This window comes from Sparus aurata, chromosome 5, assembly GCF_900880675.1.
Source record: "Sparus aurata chromosome 5, fSpaAur1.1, whole genome shotgun sequence".
NCBI lineage: Eukaryota > Metazoa > Chordata > Actinopteri > Spariformes > Sparidae > Sparus > Sparus aurata.
The window spans coordinates 32683712-32707074 of record NC_044191.1 but is presented as its reverse complement, the minus strand read 5'-3'; the positions used below and the strand labels follow the sequence as shown (position 1 = coordinate 32707074).

At 42.3% G+C, this 23363-nt stretch overlaps 1 protein-coding gene across 3 annotated transcripts; it reads right to left on the bottom strand.

The window, feature by feature from the left end:
* Window positions 1-154: 154 nt before the first annotated feature.
* aifm3 (AIF family member 3) lies at window positions 155-22472 on the bottom strand. Of its 3 annotated transcripts, none has more exons than XM_030417632.1 (21): window positions 21963-22472; window positions 15561-15779; window positions 11839-12052; window positions 11145-11254; window positions 10534-10643; window positions 10370-10414; window positions 10185-10281; window positions 9633-9745; window positions 9258-9344; window positions 9072-9163; window positions 8836-8966; window positions 5754-5869; window positions 5456-5527; window positions 3985-4048; window positions 3800-3876; window positions 3591-3708; window positions 3398-3496; window positions 3088-3163; window positions 2834-2938; window positions 1571-1591; window positions 155-1437 (listed from the first exon to the last, which is right to left on the bottom strand). In XM_030417632.1, the coding sequence occupies exons 2-21, from the start codon at window positions 15589-15591 to the stop codon at window positions 1395-1397; spliced, it is 1821 nt and encodes a 606-aa protein (XP_030273492.1). In that variant the 5' UTR covers window positions 15592-15779; window positions 21963-22472; the 3' UTR covers window positions 155-1394. The 3 variants fall into 3 exon arrangements, with proteins under 3 accessions (XP_030273492.1, XP_030273493.1, XP_030273494.1); XM_030417633.1 differs by lacking the exon at window positions 21963-22472 and adding an exon at window positions 20315-20685; XM_030417634.1 differs by lacking the exon at window positions 1571-1591 and having other exon boundaries at window positions 21963-22471.
* Between the last annotated feature and the right edge of the window lie 891 nt (window positions 22473-23363).

The window sequence follows — 23363 nt, the reverse complement described above, 5'->3', positions numbered from 1 at the left end:
CGCTGCTCCTGAAACGCCTCGTCAGTAGCCCCGCCTTTAATTTTGCTCTGTTGTTGTTAGTAGTGCTGACTCAGGCGTGTGTGAACCAACCAATCAGAGGAGACTGGATATTTGGGAGGGGGTGCCTTAAAGAGACAGGTTCAGAAGACGTGGATGTGTTGGAAGACTTTTATTTCAAAGTTAAGTTATAAAAATGCCGGCTTCTCTGTAGGAACAACAACAATGCTTTCTTTTCTTTTTTTTTTTTCTTTTTTTTAAAACAATGTGTGGACTGTCAGGTATTTTGGGATCATCAGCACACCAGGATGTGATCAAGCATCTACTTTATATAAACCACTTACAAGCAGTTCTGAGAAAACGAGAGAACGAGAGTAATCACAATAACTGGGGGGGAGAAAAAAAACATAAAAATATATTAAAGCAACAATTTAATTTCTGCTTGCAAAAAGGACCAGTAACCCCAGTAAGACCAGGCCCCACAAACCTCAGTTCCCTGAGTTAGTAACAAAGAATATCCCGGCTATCAAAAAATAACCTTAAGCTGCTAAAAGGGAGGTTTGATATCTATTGGCTAGAAAATACATGAATCTATTGTGCAAGCACTAATGTGTGTGTGATCAAAGTCTGATTAGAATTTCATTTGTGCAATCTACGAGCAAGGCAACCGATACAAAGAGGTTTGTTGTAACACTAGAAGTGGTCTTTTATTAGTACGAATTAAAGCTGCACGTGTGTGTGTGTGTGTGTGTGTGTTAAAGCTGCATTCAGGGATCTGCTGCATGTGATTCTGCATTTTTGTTTGTTTTTAGCAGATTGAAGCTTTTGTTTGCTGATGCATCTAAATAGAAAAAACTCAGTGTAGTGGGCTTATTTCTTTTTAAAACTCCTCTTATAGTAAATTAAAACCATGCAGATCTACAGGCCTGCACGCGAGCACACAACCGGATCCTGTTATTTTAAAACTTAGAAAAAAAATTCAGTTCAAATTGTATGTTCTTATTCTGTTACAGTGCATTCAGGATTATAGCTATATACATTGTTATTTTCTTTGTACAAAATGCCAATGCCCATTCCTGGCTTCTTTATAAACAAAGTGTACAGGTAGATACATCTCGCAGCAGCGCAGACGCTGAATCCAATATATATATTGCTTTGTTGTGAAACGTGACAACACGCCGACGCAGTGATCCAGTCTGTGAACGGCTCACGTTAACGTGTCTCTCAGGAAACAAAAGCGAGTTCCAGTGTCGTCCTCAGGGAAGTGTGTCTCCAACAGTCCTCTCCCCAGTTTGTATCTGTGTGTGTGTCCAGACCAGGATAGCTGCTCAGTGTCTCAGCACCATAAGTGTCCATATTGAGGTGGACTCTGTCCTTATGACCTTTCAGATGTGAAGTCATTGAGAGCCTTTGTCAATCAGCCAAGAAATGTCTCCAGTCCTGCGAAGAAGAACAAAAACGGACGTGAGACACATTCACACGCTCGTAAAGTCGACATCTCGCGCGGCTCCTTCACACGGTCGACGTGAGTGAAATGGAAGATAGGAAAAAAGAAGCTTATATTTGTTCGTACTTGCCAAGCCGTGCTAACATCCTTCACATTTTTGAGTTTGCATTATGAGAAGTGAGAGACACGAGAGACATGAGAGACACGACAGTCAAATCTGAGCAAAACAGACAGAAATGCATGCAAAGATATTAAAGAAGCACTTTATTTTGAAGGTCTCATGGTCTGTAAATGAGGTAGTGTTGATTGTATTTGAATGTTCCTGCAGATGCAACATAAAAACTTTTATTCAGAGCACAGCGAGTCAGATGAACACGCAAAGAAAATCATTTCCACCTGCACTTTATATCAATCCTCCCTCACAGTTTTGCGTTTCCAACACAATAAATTCAAGGAGAGAAATTCTTATTTTGTCTTTTGATTAATTTCTTCCAGATTTTTATTATCTATTTTATTATAATGATTTCAAAACTGCCTGTGAATGATTTCCTTGTGTATATAAACATTTAATAAAGGTCTTATAACACATCGTTAGCGTTTGTTTGTGTGTTTAATCAAATACGATCAATAAAGATCACAGCTGTGTTTTACTGTCATTGCCTTTATCATTTATTCACTGTTTCTACACATGTTACAGATAAAAATACATTCATTAACACTTTATAATACCATAATTAATAAATGGTAAATATCTAGTGTCAGTAAATAATCACCATTTATTGAGCATTTGTTTCCTGTAAAGTTGCAACTGATGTTTATTATACTTTACTAATAAATACTGTGTATCTGTAAACATTATATGGATATCCATTATAAAGATGCAGCTTATGTTTATGAGCATTAATTAATTGCTTAATACTTCATTTAACATTATATTGTGTTATCAATGTTATAAAAGTATTTATATTTGCCTGTAAGTACTTAATATTTGGGTAAAAGTGTCATTTTACACAACTTAGTAACTTTGATGTTATTTCGCCTCTGTCACGACCTTGTTAATTTGTCTAACAGCTTTGTTTCATTCATTATGTAATTGCTTACCCCGTAAAATCAAGTGTCACTGAATTAATTAAGATATAACAGAATAACTAAATAAATAATCTGTTGTGTTTGTGTCTGCAGCTCTCTGTCATGTAGTCTCAACAGGCTCGTTTAATACTTTCCGTGTGACTGAAGTCACAAGGCTCCATGACTCGATGTGTGTTCTGTCTGAGTGATAATAACTCATTTGTCATGTTTTTTCTTCACAGTAAAACCTGAGGAACCTAAAGAACATAACAGCTATTGTAACCGTGACCAGATTTAAGTCTGGGGGGGGAGGAGACTTACTCCACATCTCGCTTCTTAATCGTCTTTCCGGATCCTAAGACCTCTGCCACTCGGGATACAATGGGATCATAGTTCATGCTGGCAACGGCAACCACCTCCTCGCTCCTATAGATGGACCGGAGGAAGAAACGGTGAGAAAAACTATTGTTGAATCAGAGCAGGAGGCACAAGTTAAGACTACAGTAGGTGCAGAAATACAGAGAAGATACATGTATTGTCAAGTTTATTCAAGATTGTTATGAAAAAAAACGTACCTTGTGTAAAACGCCACGAATCTCAGTTCATCCAGATCTCCTTGTATGATGACATCATCAAATCCATCACCGTAACCTTCACAAATACAAAATAAGAAACAGAAATGTTTGTTTTTCTCAACCGCAAAAAGAAAAAACGATCAAGTTCAGGCTTGATTCTCATTTTCAAGTCTTTCTTTTTTTATGTTTACAGCTAGATGGCAGTATAGTAACTCCACCTTTCAGTCTCTGATCTATCTACAGCTGATTAAATGTCAGGAAAACACTGATGAAACCTATTAGATAATATAGATGATAGGTGTGTACCTACCTGCATAGCGTATGGTCTTCCCAAACATGGCTGACCAGAAGTAAGGCACAGTTTTGATCTCGGTGGCTCTGCCCATCATGCTGAGAGCCGCCACCCTCCCTGACGGCGAGGTTGTAAAACGGAAAACGTTACATGCTTGTCGTTAAAGCAACATGGATCCTAATCGCAGTAAGTGACGCAGTAACAGTCTCACCGTGTACATGAGCCATCTGCCAGTGAGGGATGTTCACCTTCTTGTTGTTTCGTGGCGGGAAAGGAAAAATCACAACGTCTCCTCCGGCAAAGACTCCGTCAGCGTTCGTCTGCATCATCTGGGAGAAAGTTCAGAGGACTGAATGAATAGAGATGCGTACTTTAATTACATTTGGATGTAAAATACTTAGAGTCGCTGTTTCAGACTACCTTGTTGACAGTGATGAAGCCCTTGGAGTCCATGTGGATGCCGCTCTGTTTCAGGAAGCCCGTTGCAGGAACACTTCCTGCAGGAGAGGAGACACTTTTTTAGATGTCAAACTCTTCAAAGGGGAGTTTCATTACCTAATGTGTCACTGCAGATGATGAAGAAAGGTAAAACAATTTTTTATTACCTGCTCCGATGACACACACGTCCGCCCGCAGGACTTTCCCGCTCTTCAGCACCACCTCTTTGAGCTGCAGGACAGGAAAAACAAAATGTCCAGGCCGTCTCATAGAGATGCACGATTATATACATGAACAGCTTCCTATTCGTTCTGTGAGATGATGACGTCACTTTAGAGGAGCATGTTTTTCTGTCACCTCTCCTACACTTACGTTACAACTCCGACACCTTGAAAATAAGTAGATTTTAAAGTGAAACTCTCGCCAAAATGCAACCTAGGGTCTTCTTGTGAATGTACCCGAGTCAAACCTTTGTGTAAAAGCATAATTACAAAGAAAGAGGCACTTTTAAGATCATTTCAAATTTCAAAATAATTTTCAATGGGAGTGCTAGGGGCAAATTCTATGTTAGCATGTAAATTGTTATTTTTAAAAAACAGTAAGAAGTCTCGACACAACATGAAACTTTGCTCGTAGTATCACCAGGGTCTCTACACATGAACACGAGCATTGAGAACATTGTTTGTGTACACAGAGTTTACTAAAAAGAAGGTTTTTGAACAACTCACGTTAGCAGTAGCTTGTTCCGCTCGCCGCCGTCCTGCCAGTGGAGAAGTGTCGATCTCAGAATGTGACGTAACCTGGAGGACAGTTAAGGTGGAACTACTGTCTTCCAGCAACAACTATCCACGCGAGATCTCACGTGACTTTTCCAGCTTTTTATTTTAGTATTGTTTCTTATATGAGGCTCCTTTTTCAACTTCAAGGTCAATATTGTTTTTTTGCTAACGACAAAACAACGAACTATCCTGCATTTATATGGAACTAAGCTTTAGGAGCGTTCCACCTTAACTGTCCTCCAGGTTACGTCACATTCTGAGATCGACACTTCTCCACTGGCAGGACGGCGGCGAGCGGAACAAGCTAATGCTAACGTGAGTTGTTCAAAAACCTTCTTTTTAGTAAACTCTGTGTACACAAACAATGTTCTCAATGCTCATGTTCATGTGTAGAGACCCTGGTGATACTACCAGCAAAGTTTCATGTTGTGTCGAGACTTCTTACTGTTTTAAAAATAGAGATTTTGATGCTATTGTAAAAATGCCCGTAGCACTCCCATTGAAAATGAGTTTGACCTGAAAACAAAAATACAGTAAATCTTAAAAGTGCCTCTTTTATCGTAATTATGCTTTTACATGAAGGTTTGACTCTGGTACGTTCACAAAAAAAGCCTAGGTTGCATCTTGGCGAGAGTTTCGCTTGAAAACAAAGCGAGGGTCTGAGACAGAGACACCAGTCACCATATTACAAGACACTGTACCATCAACATGATTTTTGAAGCTGCTATTTTAAGGTACGTTGCATAATGTTGCTTTGTGTTTTGTCTTTCGTGACTCATCTTCATTGTGCATTTAAACAAAAGGGGGGGAAAGTGCTGCTGAGCATCATGTCATGCTGTTTCTCTCACTTTCTGAATACCTGTCCATGATGGCCAATCATCTCTGACAACTCGTTCAGCATGTAGAACTTCACCCTGTTGACCTCAAACAGCTGCGAAGACAAAAAAACACGCCTCAGACTTGGTAACCGTGTGGAAAAACATTTGCATGTGTCTTCTGGATAATGAGAAGATGTACGATCTCTCCCTGGTGGTTACCGGGGTATCGACCAGAAGAGCCTGACTGGCATGTTAACAAGCAGGATTTTTTTAATTCCGGAGGCGCCACGTGTTTTTTTTTTGAAAAGCTTGATTTCCCAAGAGCGTGTGTCCCCCTACCTTCATTATGGCTTTCCCTACTTTCTCCCCGAGAGCTTTTTTAAAGGGGACCGTCTCGATCCCGATGACAGACACCGAGTGAGCCTTGTCGGTTAGAGCTGCAGCCACCTCCATACCTGCAAACACAACACATAAACAGCACACAGTTAAAGGGATATTCCGGTGTAAGTATAATCCATGGTCTAACACACCGTGAAACTGTGTTAGACTCCCTCTCAAGAGATCAAGTTAGCAGAGCGCTAATTTACGGAGTTTTATCAACCTCAGAAACGACCGCACGACAACAATACACTGCAGTAAATGGATCCAAATATAAACCGCCACCAAAAAGCCACAAATAATGCTCAGAACAGCACCAAACTTCAGCAGCAGTACAAATAGGGTCTCAGCACATAGTCCGGGGCATCTAACCTCCGCTAGCTTAGCTGGATTTCTACTGAAAAGCCGACTAAATTTACCACTCTTCTGCAGCAGCTTCCTGTTGACGGGAAGTCCTGACGAGTTGATTACCGAGTGCAGTAGAGTTCCGCGGCTCATGGATGAAAATGTCTGATTATGACTCCATGGAAAAGCAATCAAAGTTCATATGTGTCTTACCTGCCAGTTTATAACAGTTATTATCGAGAGCGGACAGGGAAAAGAACGGAATTGAGCATTTCTAACCGCACTCGGTAATCGTCGCGTCGGGACTTCCCCGACCCGGAAGCTGATGGAGGAGAGTTGAACTCTGTTTTTAGCTTCACAATAAAAATCCAGCTAGGCTAGCGGAGGTTAGATGCCCCGGACTATGTGCTGAGACCCTATTTGTACTGTTGCTGAAGTTTGGTGCTGTTCTGAGCATTATTTGTGGCTTTTTGGTGGCGGTTTATATTTGGATCCATTTACTGCAGTGTATTGTTGTCGTGCGGTCGTTTCTGAGGTTGATAAAACTCCGTAAATTAGCAGTCTGCTAACTTGGTCTCTTGAGAGGGAGTGTAACACAATTTCACGGTGTGTTAGACCATGGATTAAATTTACACCAGAATATCCCTTTAATATAGGTCACAGGTAATGTATAATAATACAGACAGGGGTGAAAATGTTGTGATTCATAAGTTAAGGCTTTCATTTATGAAACTGCTAAAAGTTTAGGTTTGCACCTTAAGTGCCAGTGTTCAGGAATTTGCAGAATTTTAGATCTAGATTACGTTAAAATCAAACTTGTGTTTTTTTTGTCTGAGACCATTTGATATGCAAGGAAAAGATTTAGTCATCTGGTCACATTTCTCACTTATACAAGCCAAGATGTTTTTTTCTGGCTTCTCTGACCCACAATCCTCTGCACCGAAGAAAACACATCACACCACGTGAATCTCAGAGACAGCACAGACAGGTGACCGATTAGAGGTGCCACGATGACGGATAACAGCAAGACGATCAAAGTTCAAGGCACTTTGTCACGGCTGCTGGAGTGCGTATTGAAAGTAAAAAGAAACTTATGAAATATGTAACATGGCCTGCGTCCTCTTCCATGGAGTCGGCCAAACACTGGATCTAGAGAGGGTCTTTTTCCTACAACTTAATAGTCATTTGTTTTGTTCCTTTGTGAACGAAACTAATCAGATTTATAATGACAGAAACTCATTTTTCTGCTGTGTCAATTCTGCTCCTGGGTCCTCCTGCCCTGCATGATTTAGACCTTGTCCACACGTTCACGTGTTCATGTTCATGTTAAAGCGACAGGTAGCGATATAACCTCCACTGTAAGGCCTCGTTGGCCAATCAGAAGCCTGCTAAAGAAAGGAAACACTGAAAACAACATATCTGAGCATCTTCACCCTGGTAATAGTTTTCCAAAAGATCCGTTTTGAGTGACCTGAAATGCTGTAAAGTGTACAGAAGGCCCAAAAGCTTTGTTTTAAATGAATTCAAATGAATAGATCGTTATCAGAGCTTGAGGAGGAGCTGATCATTTGAATCAGGTGAGAACACCTCTCAGACACGTTCTGGAGCGACTGCAGAATATAACTTGTGTGTCCGTCGTCTGTCAACAGCAGAACTTCTTTTTGTTTCTGTATTTTGCTCCAATCTAAATATCAATGTATTATAAATACTGCTTGGATTGTTTTTTGTGACCAGGTTTTTATTTTTTTCTACACATTTTTCATGGATACATCACCAGTAACCTTGTGGCTGTACCTGCAGCAAAATACTTGCAAACCAGCATCAAACCTACATAAAAATATAAACAAAAAATATGTATGTCTACAGGGAATGCCAAATATCAGCTACTTGGATGATAAACAAACGCCTCTTTAGGGGATAATGAAAAAAGTTCCCAATGAGGTGAAAAACTGAAGGTGTACAGGGTCACAAACAAAAGAAAAGCTGCAGTGTCCGGCCTTTGGAAGGCAAGCAGCACTTGCACAAATTACTTTGGCCCTGATGCGCGTAGCTTAGTTGACTGGTGACATAGTTGTCTGAAGAATAAACACAATTTGCCTTAACTAGAGCAAAATGGGGGAGCAACGTAATCGCAATAGGGGTCTAAAGAGCCCAGAGTATCCAGGTGGCGGTGTATCAGGGACAGATTCAGAATGAGAGCGAGTCCAGCCTTGGTGCTGGTCCCCACTTTTCTTAAGCCTTCACAAAAGGGCGTCATCACACCCTGATTGGCTGAGAGGGGAACGCCCCCGGCTGTGTCCACTCATTAATTAGGAGTCGGTCTCCATCACCTCCACACAGGTGATCTGAACCCGCTGCAGTCAGTCCAGAGGCATACGAGGGCATTTATAGACAACTGTGTGACGACCGTTTCACCTGGAGCTGCTGCTGCATATTTTAAAGATTTCACTCAAATAAAAATGTAGATCCTTGTCTCTGACTGGCTGTTAGTACATATGATTAATCATGTAAACGTTTTAGAGCTGCTCTTAAAGATCGTTGGTGTAAATCAGTTCAAGTCGCTCGATAAATGAAGAGGAAATAACAGTCACGTGCACATTTCACTGCCGTACGTTACTAGCTCACTTTCTGGTGTTTTCTCTTCGTTTCTTAGTCGTCTTATCGGCACATGTTTTAAATAAATGTGTCTTTTTCTCACCAACGAATGATGTTCCCACGATCACAGCGTTTTTGTTGTTGGCCAGCCTCGCTACGCTGTTAGCGTCCTCCGGCGTCTGGAGGTGAAACACATTCCTGACGTCTTTGCCCTTGTAGGTCATCGGTTTGGGTCTTTTTCAAGCAGGAAATGGAAGCAAGCAAGTGTTTATTAATTGAACATCTCAGCTGCTTAATTATCCTGTGTGATTAAAGTTTTTTTTGTTTTGTTTTGCTCACTTGCTTCCTGTAGCAATAAAGAGCTTCCTGTACTCCATCCTCAGTCCGTCCTCGAAGGTCACAGATCGCGTTTTCACGTCTATCGCCACGACCTGAAGCAAAAATCGTGGAGTCACACAGGTTTAGTCATCACCAGCCATTATTAAATCAGTCCTCACGTCAGATTCTGAGGTCGCCTGCTCCCACCTCTTTCTCCGTGAACAGTTCAATGTCATGGTCCTGCAGGAACTCCATGGAGCGCAATCTCAGCTGCTCTGCGGTGCTTTCTAAGGACTAAAGGTCAACAGGTTAGTGCATCAGAGAACAAAAATCAAACGCAAGACTCCAAAATGAATCCTCTTAAGAAAACCAAGAGTTCGTACAACTGTGAGCAGCCGGGACTCAGTGAAATCTGTCACTGTCTTCACATCTTTGTTGCTGTGAGGCGAAGCTGTTCACCAGCAGAGCTCCTGCTTTAGCACCGCTGATCAAAGCGGCACCGCTGCAGCGTGTGTTATGTAACTTTCTCGGCAAAGTCAGATCTGCCTCAGTTTTTTTGGTGGCCAGGGTCTGTGTACAAACCTTACTCAGTTTAGGCCTGTCATACGGAGGATGTCTGTCCATGGTGCACATGACGATGCGATCGGTGAAGCCCTCCTGCCTCAGCGTCTCCGCGCACACCAGAGCTGCGGGACCTGGAGGAGACATTCACAGGGAAGGACATTTTCTAAATACAAGTATGTGCAATGCAACAACACTTACATAACTAGAGAGTCACTCAGTAGAGTGCATATCTCCACCAAGGCCCAACAATCTGCTTTAAATCAATTAAAGCCAAATCCAATGTAAAGTAATCTGCAAGGTAACGAGTAATTCAACTTGTCCAATAAATGTAGTGCAGTTAAAGTGCAGTATTTACCTCAAAATTGTACTTTATGAATTGTTTATTTGTATCGTTTGCTTCATGAGTGCTGTCAGTCTGTAGTGTGAGCTTGTATGTCCATGTGAGTCAATTATCTTTTTTAAGATTTGTCTTTTTGTCTTGAAAAATAACCCGATTAATTGAACCTGATTGTAAGTAAAGACGACAGCGTGCAGGAGTTTTTAGAAAGACGGACAAAACAACACACTGACCCGAGCCGATGATGAGAACGTGGCTGAATCCTGTGCTGGAGTTAATGACTGCTGAGCATCGGGCCATGGGCTTTGACCTTTTCTGTGACTGAAGAGCCTGAGAGAAAAGAAAAGAAAAAGACTCAGATCAATCAGGCGCTCGGTGTGTTTCCTGCATTAATCATCCACACTCTCCTTCTTGTTACCTGCTTGTTTGCACGAATGATCACCTTGTCCTTTTCAACTCTGACCTGAAGCAAACAGACATGAGCGATGTGTACACTTTTTTTGATGGTGCTTAGAGACATGATAAGGCAGAGAATGTGTTTAAGAGACGGCACCGGCGGGGCGGGGGGAGGGGCAAGGTCACCTGGAAGGTTGGCAGGCTGTCCAGCCCGGGGAAGTCCTCGATGTCTCCTGTTGCGATGTTGAAACACGCACCGTGCCAGGGACAGCGCACGTGTCCCTTTGACAACACACCTGGAGCAACAGAGGAACGATGAGAAAGTCTAGAGAAGCAAACACGAGCATTCAGAACATTGTTTGTCATGGCAGCCCAGGCGTGTAAATCCCCGAGAACGTCTGGGCTGCCATTACGACGGCTAGCGGAACAAGCTACTGCTAATGTGAGTAGTTCAAAAACCTTCTTTTAGTACGCAAACAATGTTCTCAATGCTCGTGTTCATGTGTAGAGACCCTGGTGATACTACCAGCAAAGTTTCATCTTGTGTCGAGACTTCTTAGTGTTTTAAAAATATAGATTTTGATGCTAGCGTAAGAGTGCCCCATGCACTCCCATTAAAAATGAGTTTGAGCCGAAAACGAAAATACGGTAAATCTTAAAAGTGCCTCTTTCGTCGTAATTATGCTTTTACACAAAGGTTTGACTCATATACATTCACAAAAAAAGCCTAGGTTGCACTTTGGGGAGAGTTTCGCTTTAAGAACGTAAATATCGTGCCTGGAAAATCTCTCGCTCACCTTTGACCAGCGGTGCTCCGTAGTGCGGACACTTGTGGGCCATGGCTGAAAACTCCCCGTGTTCTTTGATCAACAACGCTCGGCCACTTCCCAAGTCGACCTCTCGCATCCTGTCAAACAGACAAAAACAAAAAGAAGTGCATTCATAACTTCTTTAATGAAAAAAATCCTTCGAAGGCAATGTGACAGCAAAACGAGCGGACATCAGGACAACTGCAGCGACAACTCACCTGTAATAAAGTTTTACACTCTGTTAGCCACAGTTCATGTTTTTAGACATATTGTTTGGTCCATTAAAGGTTTAATTTGTAAGAAATCAGCTAGCCGTGTAGCTAAATGTGCATATTATCTTACGGCAGACCGCCCACACCGCAATCTCCAAGATTGAGGACGGGAGATGCAGTACAGAGGCGATTTACAGCGGCTCGAAACAGGTCTATGACTGAGAGGACGAGAGGACATGACCAGGAGAGGCACGAAGGCTTTCTGAAAGTGTTTTGATCCTCTGGGCCACCGTAAACAAAAGAAAAGGTTTATTTTTGTCTCTTTGTGTCCCTGTTAACCAGAACATACATCCTTTTGGATCCTCAAGCTTCGTTTCACTCCGATGTTTTAGTTTTTTCTTCAGTTTGATCAACATTCATGTACCTCTGCATGCGTGTGTGAAAAAAGAAGTCATTGTTTATTTTCTTACTGTCCGTTTTCCAGATCCTTAACGTGACAGACGGAGGCCTCCACATAGTCCCGTGGTTTGTGGTAGAGGGGGAGCTGGGTGGAGTCGTCGTCGGAGCCGTGACCGAGGGCCCCGTTCGGTCTGCAGTCAGCAAAGGGACTCGCTTTGCCGTTAGGCGACAGCCCGTCCATCTCTTTTTCTTTATCCAGGAGAGAGAGTTCCACTTTGACTTCAACTGCACAACACAGACACGTCGCACTTTAGAAAATATCTGCGCATGCATGACTGAACACACACAGCATGGCAGTAAAACGAGGCAGTAAAACCTTCGAATATAAATCTGTGAAAGTAACGTTGGCAGAATGTTGAAGCCACCAATCACCAGTGGATTGCACTATTAATCCTGTATATATGTGCTCTGTGTTTTGGTTTTTCATTACTGCCCCTCTATGTTGCTTTGGAAGATTAATTTTCCTTTCAGCTGGAGAGACGTTCACAGCTCTCGGACAAATCAAATCTGACATCTCCACAACTGAAACAAATGAAAGCGGCTGACGGGAGACGCCTTCTTCTCTTCCTTCCTACCTCTACTAGCAAAACACTTACAAAACACACCACACACATCTTCTAAACAGCTGGAATTCGGCCGTTATACAAGCGGCTACGCCTTCCTATGGAGAGCACGGCCTTTCATAGCAGATTTACCGGTGCTGTAATATGGAAAATCCACAAAAAAGACAGGCAGCTCGGCATGTCGCCACTAAATTTAAAGAAAATCACACCTTTCTCTCAACCTGTCTACATCTAAATTAACTTACTAAGCTGGAAAATATGACTTTGACAGGATAACAAGGCCTTATATAAGGAGATTTCCATATTTAGTTTCTGAGCTTTAACCAGAATTTCTTCAGTTTTGCAGGTTTTTCTAAAGCGTGGATTATTTTTATATTTCTGTTTCGTGACATGTGATGAGCTGCGGTCGGGTTTACACTTCTGAGCATTAAGAAAATGGTTGTGTAACACTTTTTTTTTGTGTTGCACTGCAGCAGGCTTTATCTGTTCGGCTGGAAAAATGTGCTGATCATTTCGGTTCTTACACAGTAATCTGGCTGGAATTTTCTCCCGCTGAGCAAGTCTTAATTAAAATCAATGGAAAATCATAATAGTGAGTGCAATCGCGGGAGAACAAAAAGAAAGAGAAAGCTTTTCCACAGCTGAGGAGAGAATCTCTGGATGTCTGCTGCTAAATCACAACAATGACGCTTCGTTTGCTCAGCTATAAAACGTTAAACCGATTAAAACATCTTCAGTGATGCTTTTATTTTTATCCTGTCAGTGTTTAGACATTCAGCACAGACAATGTGGTGTTTGTGTGCGTATCTATAGTTTGACAGTGTTGGTAATCTTTCTGTATTTCTTCACCGAAGTGTGTAACTATAAATGTTCTCGATATTCAGTGGGAGTTATCTTTATTTATACTTCACACTTAAACTTTGGGTCTCAGAATGGGCTGAGAAAAGATATTAATACCATCGTTTATCAATCTAATTCATTCAGACTATGTTGTGAACCACGTCAGACCTGAACTTCTTTGTCGTGGATTATATTAAGATTTTTTTGGGCTGGATTCCTGAAGGAGAGGTGTAGCTGCCTGTTGTAATGTTTCTACCTGATTTAAAACACTACAGATAACATTAAAGTGAACAGTGATGAGGATCATAAATCCCTGAGCTGCTCTGCCATGTCCATCCTTACTTAATGGTTTAGTTCTGTTAAGTTCATCGGAACAGTTGTGACAGAGGAGAAAATGACAATAGACCCTTTGTGAAAGATGCATCTGTAAAAGGGTGGATGAATTATTTTTAGTGTCACAACCCCCATAACATGACTAGTCTACGTCTAGAAGAGCTGCATGATTAAATTATTTCATGCCCTTTCAAGTTAGCCGGATGCTAAACGAGAAGTTAGCCAGCTCAATCGGTCATCCAGGTGTTTTCATAGCGGGGAAGTCGAGTTTTTTGTCTTCAAAACACCACCGAGCAGCTTTAATAGGAATGAACGAGGTTCAACCTCCAACGCTGTGACCAGGAATAAAACATCCTTGAGCAAACCGCATCCCAAATTCATTGTTTAGTTATCAGCAACCAACAACGCGTCATCACTTTGTGCTGCAGAATTTAACGTCTTCCCCTGGCACTTTAGATTAAAGCCAAGCTTTAGTGATAAAAACTGGTGTCTTCTGAAGAATAAATTGCAGTTTACACAATTAACGGGGTCACAGCAGTTTACATATTACCACTGAACAAGAAAGAATGATCTTTGTGGGTTTAAGTGGGATTTTTGACCAGTGGAAAAGGGGTATAGGGGACAGTTTTCAGATGTGTTAGTGGTAACAAAACCGCATATTTCTGACGAGAGATTGTCACTAAAAAAGTGTTTTTTGTGCCTAAACCTAACCGGACCATAAACACAGCATTGTTGATCATAATGATACATAAAGTTTGAACATATGCATGGTTTGCAGTAACGTACACTGCCGACATTTATTCTGCTGATTTGTTTGGGTTTAAAGAATATTTTGATAAATCTTGTTAAGTTTGAGTTATCATCGATTATCAGCAGCTGAAGGTCAAACTATGACTAATTAGTCCTCAGAAGTCTGACAGCATCCTCCGCTCAGTCGTTATATACAGACAACAAGCCTTCCTTCCTCACTTCACCTCCATAAGATGCACAAAAGAAAAGCTGCACATGTGTTTCTCATGCAGTGCAGCTTGCTCGCTCGCCGTGCAAACACTAAAATGGAGACGCACAGCTTCACATATCTGGATGTTCATGTCTCTGCATGAAATCCTCTTGACCGAAGATGCCACAGAGAACATCAAAAATTCCTCCCACACTAAACACTATAGTGGAAACAGAGGCGGCTGCATATGAGAGGACACGTATAACAGGATTTGGAGGCTGTAGGAAGCTCTGGAAATGACTCAAACTGTCCTGGAAAAAAAATAACCACGTCTCTCCATGGAAACGATATTTAAACACGTGTATAGATTCACTGACGACTGATGAAGAGAGTCTTCCTCGTATCACCAATAAAACAGCTTCTATCATCACTGGATCAGTGTTTACATCTTATTAATGCACCGCCATGGTATTAAACTTTACTTTTAATCACTTAAACAGCACAAACGGTCGTCCTCAGCAGAAAATAGGCCTGTAAAAAAAGTTGCATAGTGCACCTTTAACATTAAATATTCATCACACTGCAGCGTGTATCGAGACAAAACATTACCGGCTGCACACAACACTGCAAATAAGAGCTGGGCAATAATTCAACATCATAATATATTGACTTTGTAGGAGAATAATATGATCATATGACATCATCATGTCAGCGTTCTGCACATCAAGAGTAATGTTAATGTTAAAGGGGCATTATGTCGTTTTTGGAGAAGAAATTCAAACTCAGAAATTATAGATTTTTTTTCCATAGGTGAATAAACAAACTGTTCTCAGAGGAAAATAATGTCCCAGAACACTGTTTGAAGCAATAAAGGTGGCAGGGTCCGCCACATATAAACAAAGAAAGACAGTATAAACTGTGTTGTTCTTTAAGGTCGGCTTGTTTATCCAGGTTATTCAGTCATGAGGACAAAGAGAGGTTGTTTACTTAGTTAACCACATCGCCCAGCCAGCCTAGTCATCGTGAACGTCACCTGCCAAAGACACATGTCGGTTACCTGGTTTGGGTTTGGAGAAGCATCCTCCCATGATGGGCCCAGGATTGAGGGACGACCAGGGAGCGAGGGAGGGAGAGGGGGGGAGAGGGAGGTGCGGGAGGCGCGGTCAGATCCTCGGGCTGGGCTGCTTGGTCGGGAGGTAACGGTAACACAGAAGCGTGTGTGTGAGAACCTGCAGGTCCGGGCTGGCCATCGCACACCTCAGCTCCTCCACATAATCTGTGAGGACAGACGGGGCGACATCATCAGAATCACACGGGTCAGCCGGATCCGTGCCGAGAGTGTAAAAGTCTGACAAGCATGTTTTCGTTTGTTGTTGCTCAGGCAGTTTTAAAGACGCTCTGGAGACTCTGAAGATGTTGGAATCGTCTGTTTTTCATTTGCAACTTCTTCTTTATGACTGACGAAACATTTGTCCCTTTTTTTTAAATCTTTCACAAAAAGTCTCTGATGCTCCTCTGAAGACAAGACAAGCCAGATTATGTTTTCTGTGTGTGTCTATATGACATGCTAGTGCTTGTAAAGAGGAAGCAATTGTGTTAATTAGGATTGTTTCCACACACACTGTTACCTTTGTTCATGCATATTGCATGGAAACCGTTAAATATTAACAGCAGCTCCGACACCTATTAACTTTCTCGTCACACTGCGCTTTAAAGGGAAGCAGGGGCCCCTTGAGTTTCAAAATCTCCCCCCCTCCCCTTGTTTTTTTTTGTTGCCACGTTGCCCTCACATTTGTGCCAGCTCTGGTATTTCGCCCGCACGGTACAGTACTTAGTTACTCACTGGCTGCTGTGACTCTGAGCGGAGACGCGGCGTGGCAGGTGAACCCGCCCAACATGGTGCGATGCATCACCCAATTATCCTTTTGCGGTAACAACCAAAAAGGACTGCTTGATATTCTGAGCACATCTTAATGTCCTTGAACTTCAGAATAGAAAAAAAAAAGGAAAAAAAAGTGTGCAGCTTTGAAAGGAGCGCTGCTTAGAAAAAGTTCCCTAGAAACAAATGAGAAATGGAAAAAGATCTGCTCTGAACGGCCACGAGTCTGCAGCCTGGACGTGTTGTTGTGTCTCAACTATGTATTTGTTTGCAGGCGGTGACAGTAACTAAGTTACTAAGGAATAACTCTGAGGAAGCCTGCTTGTACTTTATCAATTATACACAAGTTTATACTCCTGTTCCACGACGTTTCAGAACAAAATATTGATCCACTCGCCTCATTTATTTGACAGCATATTGAAAAAGCACATCATGAACAAATGAGTGAATTCTGTCGGTTTTGGCTCGTGACACCTTGTGACACATTTCAGATGTCTGTGAGTTGTTGGAAACACTTTATAATAACCATCATTAAAACATTTATAGTTAATTAAACTTTAGTTTATTGTTTTTTTCACCTTTACATACAATAACATGCTTTGGTAATCTATTAAACAATTGTAAAGATTCATAAACATCAGCTGAAACTTTATGATCACCGTCCAGATGTTTATAGATGAACTACACAATATTTATGAACGTCAGTTGTAACTTTATGCAGTAAATTGTTTATAAACTAAGAACTAGTTTAACTTAAGTTTCATTAATTATACATTTACCATTTATCAATGATTGCTTTTAACTTTACCAAGGAGGTTATGTTTTCACACATTCGTTGGTTTGTTGGTTGGTTTGTGAATTTCATTAACTATGACAAAAATGTTTGTCTTCAAACTTTTGTGTCATCAGATTAAATGACGACGAGCTAGAGATAGAGTGAAAACAAAAACTATGACAAAGTATGTGTTTTCAGTTCCTTGGTTGGTTGTTTTGTCGGCAGCAAAACACAAAAACTACTGAATGGATTTCCACGAAAACTTGGATGGAGGATTTCAAACAAGCCTCATTAAGTTTTGGTGCGAATCCAGAGAAAGGGATGTTTTTTTCCCCTCTTTTACCTTGTGAGAAAAACATCTGGCGTATTTAGTTGACTGGTGTCTATCAGTGAGTGACAAAAGGAGACAGTTTGGCCTTGGCGGAGTTATGCACTCTACTGGGGGTCCATTCTAGTTATAAAGTGAGTTGCTTGTCAGTTTATTTTCTCTGCCCAAAGAGGTCAAAATCACACGAGAGGAGAATCCAGTGAATGAATACAGATTAATGTAGCAGGTTTCTTTTCTTCTCTCCTCCACTAAACACGTCACAACCCATCAGATTGATCTCGTGACCCTTTGAGGGGGTCCAACCTGCAGATTAGGAACCAGCGGACCAAACTGCTTGACTGCCTGTAAAGACGTTACAGCAGCTCCTCCCTTCACCAGCGTTTATATTAACAATCTTACAGTGTTATATCTAATAAATCTGTCACAGCGGCCAATAATCAGCATATCCAGTCTTAAAGTGGAACTCTCGCCAAAATGCAACCAAGGGTCTTTTTGTGAATGTACCCGAGTCAAATGTTTGTTTAAACGCATAATTACAATGAAAGCGCCGTTTTTAAGATTTACAGTATTTTCATTTTCGGTCAAACTCATTTTCAGTGGGAGTGCTACGGGCACTTTTACGATAGCATCAAAATCTCTGTTTTTAAAACAGTAAGAAGTCTCGACACAACATGAAACTTTGCTGGTAGTATCACCAGGGTCTCTACACATGAACACGAGCATTGAGAACATTGTTTGTGTACACAGAGTTTACTAAAAAGAAGGTTTTTGGACAACTCACGTTAGCAGTAGCTTGTTCCGCTAGCCGCCGTCCTGCCAGTGGAGAAGTGTCGATCTCAGAATGTGACGTCACCTGGAGGACAGTTAAGGTGGAACTACTGTCTACCAGCAACAACGCGACGCGAGATCTCACGTGACTTTTCCAGCTTTTTATTTTAGTATTGTTTCTTATATGAGGCTTCTTTTTCAACTTCAAGGTCAATATTGTTTTTCGCTAACGACAAAACAACAAATTATCCTGCATTTATATGGAACTAAGCTTTAGGAGCGTTCCACCTTAACTGTCCTCCAGGTTACGTCACATTCTGAGATCGACACTTCTCCACTGGCAGGACGGCGGCGAGCGGAACAAGCTACTGCTAACGTGAGTTGTTCAAAAACCTTCTTTTTAGTAAACTCTGTGTACACAAACAACGGGCCTCATTCACCAATATCTTCTTAAGAATCTTCTTAGATTCTTTCTTAAGTTGTTCTTAAGAGGTTCCTTAAGAAAACCCTACGTCAGATTCACCAACTCGTTCGTAAGCCTCAGAATTGTTCGCAGCTGTGTTCTTACATTGATGAAAGCCGCAGGAGCAATATATATGCCATTGTTTTGAGGGCCTTGGATGGAGAAATGCCACGTATAAATAGGGTGGGGGGGGGTCACTAATTGATGGCATGTTTCCAATTTACTTGATTTATCTTAAATCATTGGCACATTTAATTTATTTTAGAATTTAAATTCTTTGTAAATTACCAAAAATATGAAATGAATAAATAAATGAATACATATGACAGAATTATCACTGTAATATTGCATTTTATTGAACTACACAAGAGAAGAAAACACAACCATGCCAACATTTCGGCACTGAAATGTGTGTAAGAGTTCTCCTGAGTGTTCGTAGGATTTGTTCTTGCCTAAGAAAAAATCCTAGATAAGAAAAAATTCATGAATGCCACAATCTTCGTAAAATCTTCGTAAGTGGGACTTAAGAACAAATTTGTTCGTAAGAACGGTTCATGAATGAGGCCCAATGTTCTCAAAGTTTCATTTAGAAATAGAGATTTTGATGCTATCGTAAAAGTGTACGTAGCACTCCCGTTGAAAGTGAGTTTGACCCAAGAACAAAAATACGTAAATCTTAAAAGTGCCTCTTTTGTCGTAATTATGCTTTTAAATTAATATTTAACTCGGGTACATTCACAAATAGACCCTAGGTTGCATTTTGGCGAGAGTTTCGCTTTAAGCTTTTGACAGCTTCAATATTAATACTGTATTTTATTTATTTTTTTTATCTCTGTAGAAATGCAATGCAGATCTTTACTTGTTTTTACTTGAATGATTATTTATGGCTCTATTTTCATGTCAGATTGTCCAAACTGAGCGTCCAACACTGATGGAAAAGTCTTGTTTTGGTCTGTACTGCTGCACTTTGCATCCGTGCCAAACATTTGATCCCACCCTGCATTCAGTTTAACAGTCGCGTCAACACAACAGAGCCTTCGATATGAAGTGTGTCTCTCAACAGAACCAACAGAGAGATGCCATGTGTGTAAATCTCGTCTGTCCCATCGTGGGCCGCTTAATAATTTGTCGCCTCTGAAATTTTGATGAACAACAAATTGGATCGTGCCGCTGGGCTGCCAATCCTGGAGCTGCAGCAAGCCCAAGATATTTTGTGCAAAACTTAAAGTAGGTTAAGCAGATTTGAGTCCTCACAACATATGACGCAGATCCCACTCGCTCACTGTTGGGCCTGTCCCCAAGCAGTGCTAATAATCCTGCCTGCAAACAAGCTGTCAGTTTCACTCACTTTCCCTACAAATGTAATACCTGTTACTGGAATGTCGGAGGGGAGAATTAGCAAAATGCAGCTCCTGGTTGGTGGTGAGGCGGCTGAACGATAAACTGACTGTGAGTGGAAAAAAAAAAAAAAGAAGCAGGAATGTTGAGCAACAGAGTGCTTGTGCTCTGACCGCTCGTCATTCAAAACTGCACTTGAGAAAACACAGATTCTGTGACAGCAGACAGGGATGTTATCGCTCCTCGAAGAAAGACTTTACCTTTCTAGAACGAGACCCTCGTCCCCTCGGCAGTCATCGCCAATAAACATCAGCGTGCAGAAGAACAGATGCTGTAACATCCACATGTAGAAAAAAACTTTACTCTGCCACTTTACAGACTGCCATCGCTCTGGACTCTCAGCGGCACCTGAATAAAAGAAGACCTTCTCGTCCAGCGGCTGATTTCCCTCAAACAAGACCAACTTGAGGCGTCTGTTTTATTCGCACACTCGCTCGGCAGGTTTGTGAGCCTGTAGTTAACGATTAGGGGCTCTCTGATCCTCCAGCTGATAAAAGGAGAGCTCACAACAATCCAACCACACCTCTGCATGAGTTTGCACGTCCTCCTGGTTTGTGAAATAACAAGATAAGTCCGAGGAATCGTCCCCCGGGTTGCGTAAGTTGCTCTCTCACCGGGGCTCTTGGTGGTTAGCTATTTTGTTTACCATCGGCTCAAGGAAGCGCTCGATGCGAGGGACAAGTGTGTGAAACTGTTCTCATCTTTTATCTTGAGGGGGGGGAAGAAGAGAGAAGACATTCAGGCCACGACTGAAGTTAGATTTTTACGCAATTTCATCAACTGAGTCAACCAGATGTCCCTTCAAAAAAAACCCCCAAGAGGCTTTTTGACTGACTTCTATTTACTCCATTGCCTACGTGTCTTAACTATAAAGGAATAGAGAAGTGGATTACGGTTAACCACAATCCTCATTAAGAAGCTCTAGTACGTGACACAATCGGACATTGTGAGCGAGTTCATTCACGCTGTGAGGGTTGACCAAGTTTGTGCGAATGTTTCCTCATTGTTTCAAGTGAGACTGGAGGAGCTGACGTCGTGCACGTTGTCTGTGTTACAAAACTACAAAAACGTGGGAAAACAGTGTCTAAAGTCTGACCCGTGAATTTTCTGGCATTAACTGGATACAGAGGTCAAACAAATCTTCAGTTTTAGAGTAATACATCAATGCCACGCGGCTCTAGAACAAAAGAAATCTGTCTTGTTTACAGTGGCGCCCAAAGGACGGAAATCTTCAATTATTTTGTCTTTTTTTTTCCCTTTGAAAAAGTCGACTTAAACGTCCCAGTCTGCGTGAAGTTGATTAACAATGGCACCACAGGCTCCTATCAGGTCACTCTGCCGCTGCCCTGAGCGATAACCCCTTCGTGATGTCATGGAAAAGTAAAATTGTGGTCTACAGAGGGCTGCACACCCCCACAGAGGAGCTGTGCTTCCATATAACAACTCTGCTATTGACCGGAGTCTCAGCATGCACACACACACACACAAACACACATAAGGGACCATCAAAACTAACAGAAACAGATGATGAAGATCTACTAACTGTTAGAAAGTTGTCCTTCAGATGAGGGTTCAATCCGCTCTTTTAGTTTTACGTGTGTTTGTGCCGCAGCTCTGCGTTTCAGGTGTTGTGATTTCATTATTATCCAAAGCGGCACAGCACATTGCTCTCCAGGGGACGAGCAAATAACTTCCACACAAGTGCTCCATGTGCCAACAGAGGAATAATGAGATTTCTGAAGAGCACACAGGGCATCACATCAACACATCATGGAACAACGGGAGCCTAATAAAACACAGCTACATTCCCCTGTAACTGTTCAAAAAAAGAGGAATAAATCAGCTCACCAGTGTTCATGGAGCAGGTGCACTGAGATCCTGTCAGAACTCCCTGGTGCTCAGCTTCCCCCTGCGGAGCACGGAAGCATATTAGCACATGAGTCTCCTCAACAATCCCGTCCCGCTGCTGGGATTGGCTCCGTCCACTGGAGTATTCCCAGTCTGTGTGTCCCTCTGTGCCCTCCTCCGCTCTCCTCTTCTTCTGCCTCTTGATGCAGCAGAGGTTCTAGTGATTGTGTGTGAGAGTGTGTGTGTGTGTGTGTGTGTGTGTGTGTGTGTGCCCCTCACAGAGCCCCCCCTTCCAGCAGCAGCAGCAGCAGCAGCAGCAGACTGAGCCGCCCGGTCGTGGGAGTTGCTCTCGATCACTGGCCGAGCCTGCAAATGCAGCACGGAGGACCTCTGCCAGCTCCTCAGCTGTATGCAGTATTGATGGAGTTGCTTAGGGGATGCTAACACAGCATGAATTCTCACCGTTCCCCCCCCCCCTCCTCTCTCTCTCTCTCTCTCTCTCTCTCTCTCTCTCTCTCTCTCCCAAACACACACACACACACACTCTCCCTCCTACAGGCTGCTTGCTTTTCAGTCCAGATCCTTTCAGCCTCGCCTTCAGATGTCAAAGACCTGACTTGCCAGTTAAGCCTGATCAAACACTTGCAGCCCTCTCTCTCCACCGCACTGCCCACTTATTCTCACACTGTGCCGGATGTTTGTGCTGCAGCAGGAGTGTCACACATTTTACTGTTTTTATTCCGACAGCCAGGACGACATATGAAAACATAACTCTTCAGACAGACGCACAATGTTAAACTACAACAGCTCCCACAGCATGCGCGAGCTGCACTTCTTTCAGCGTGTGCAGCCGAGGGGAGAGGAAAGAGTGAAAGTGCAGTTGGTGCAGTAAATCCCACTTTCAGTCAGGGGTGGGTGGAGCAGGATTAAAGAAAGAAAAAAAAAGGTGTACATCAAGTCCTATAGAAACGAGCTCCCAACATGTTTCCACTGCTTTTGCTCCCACTGTGGTAGAAAGTGCCGGGACAAGGTCACCCACCTGAGAATCTCAGATCCATTTCAGTGAAAATGATGACAGGATGACGCTCGGGATGCAGCGTTGACAGTCTTGCACATTGTTCCCAGAATGCCTCACAGGAGATTTCCCCTGTATTCCTACAGTGAGCTGACAGCCGACACGTGTCACTGTGTTTGTGTTGCTCTCTGCGTGTGTTCAAGCACATGTAAAAGCATGTCTGAGCAGGCGTGGGGGGGGGTGAACTGTGTGCACATGACGACCGATCAGGCTCTCAAGGGTTGGGGAGGTCCTGCCTTACATCACTGATACATCACTCAGTTAATTAAAGTACAAGGAGGAGCAGGGGGGGAGTCTTTTCTGCAGGGGCCAGAGAGAGCTGCAGC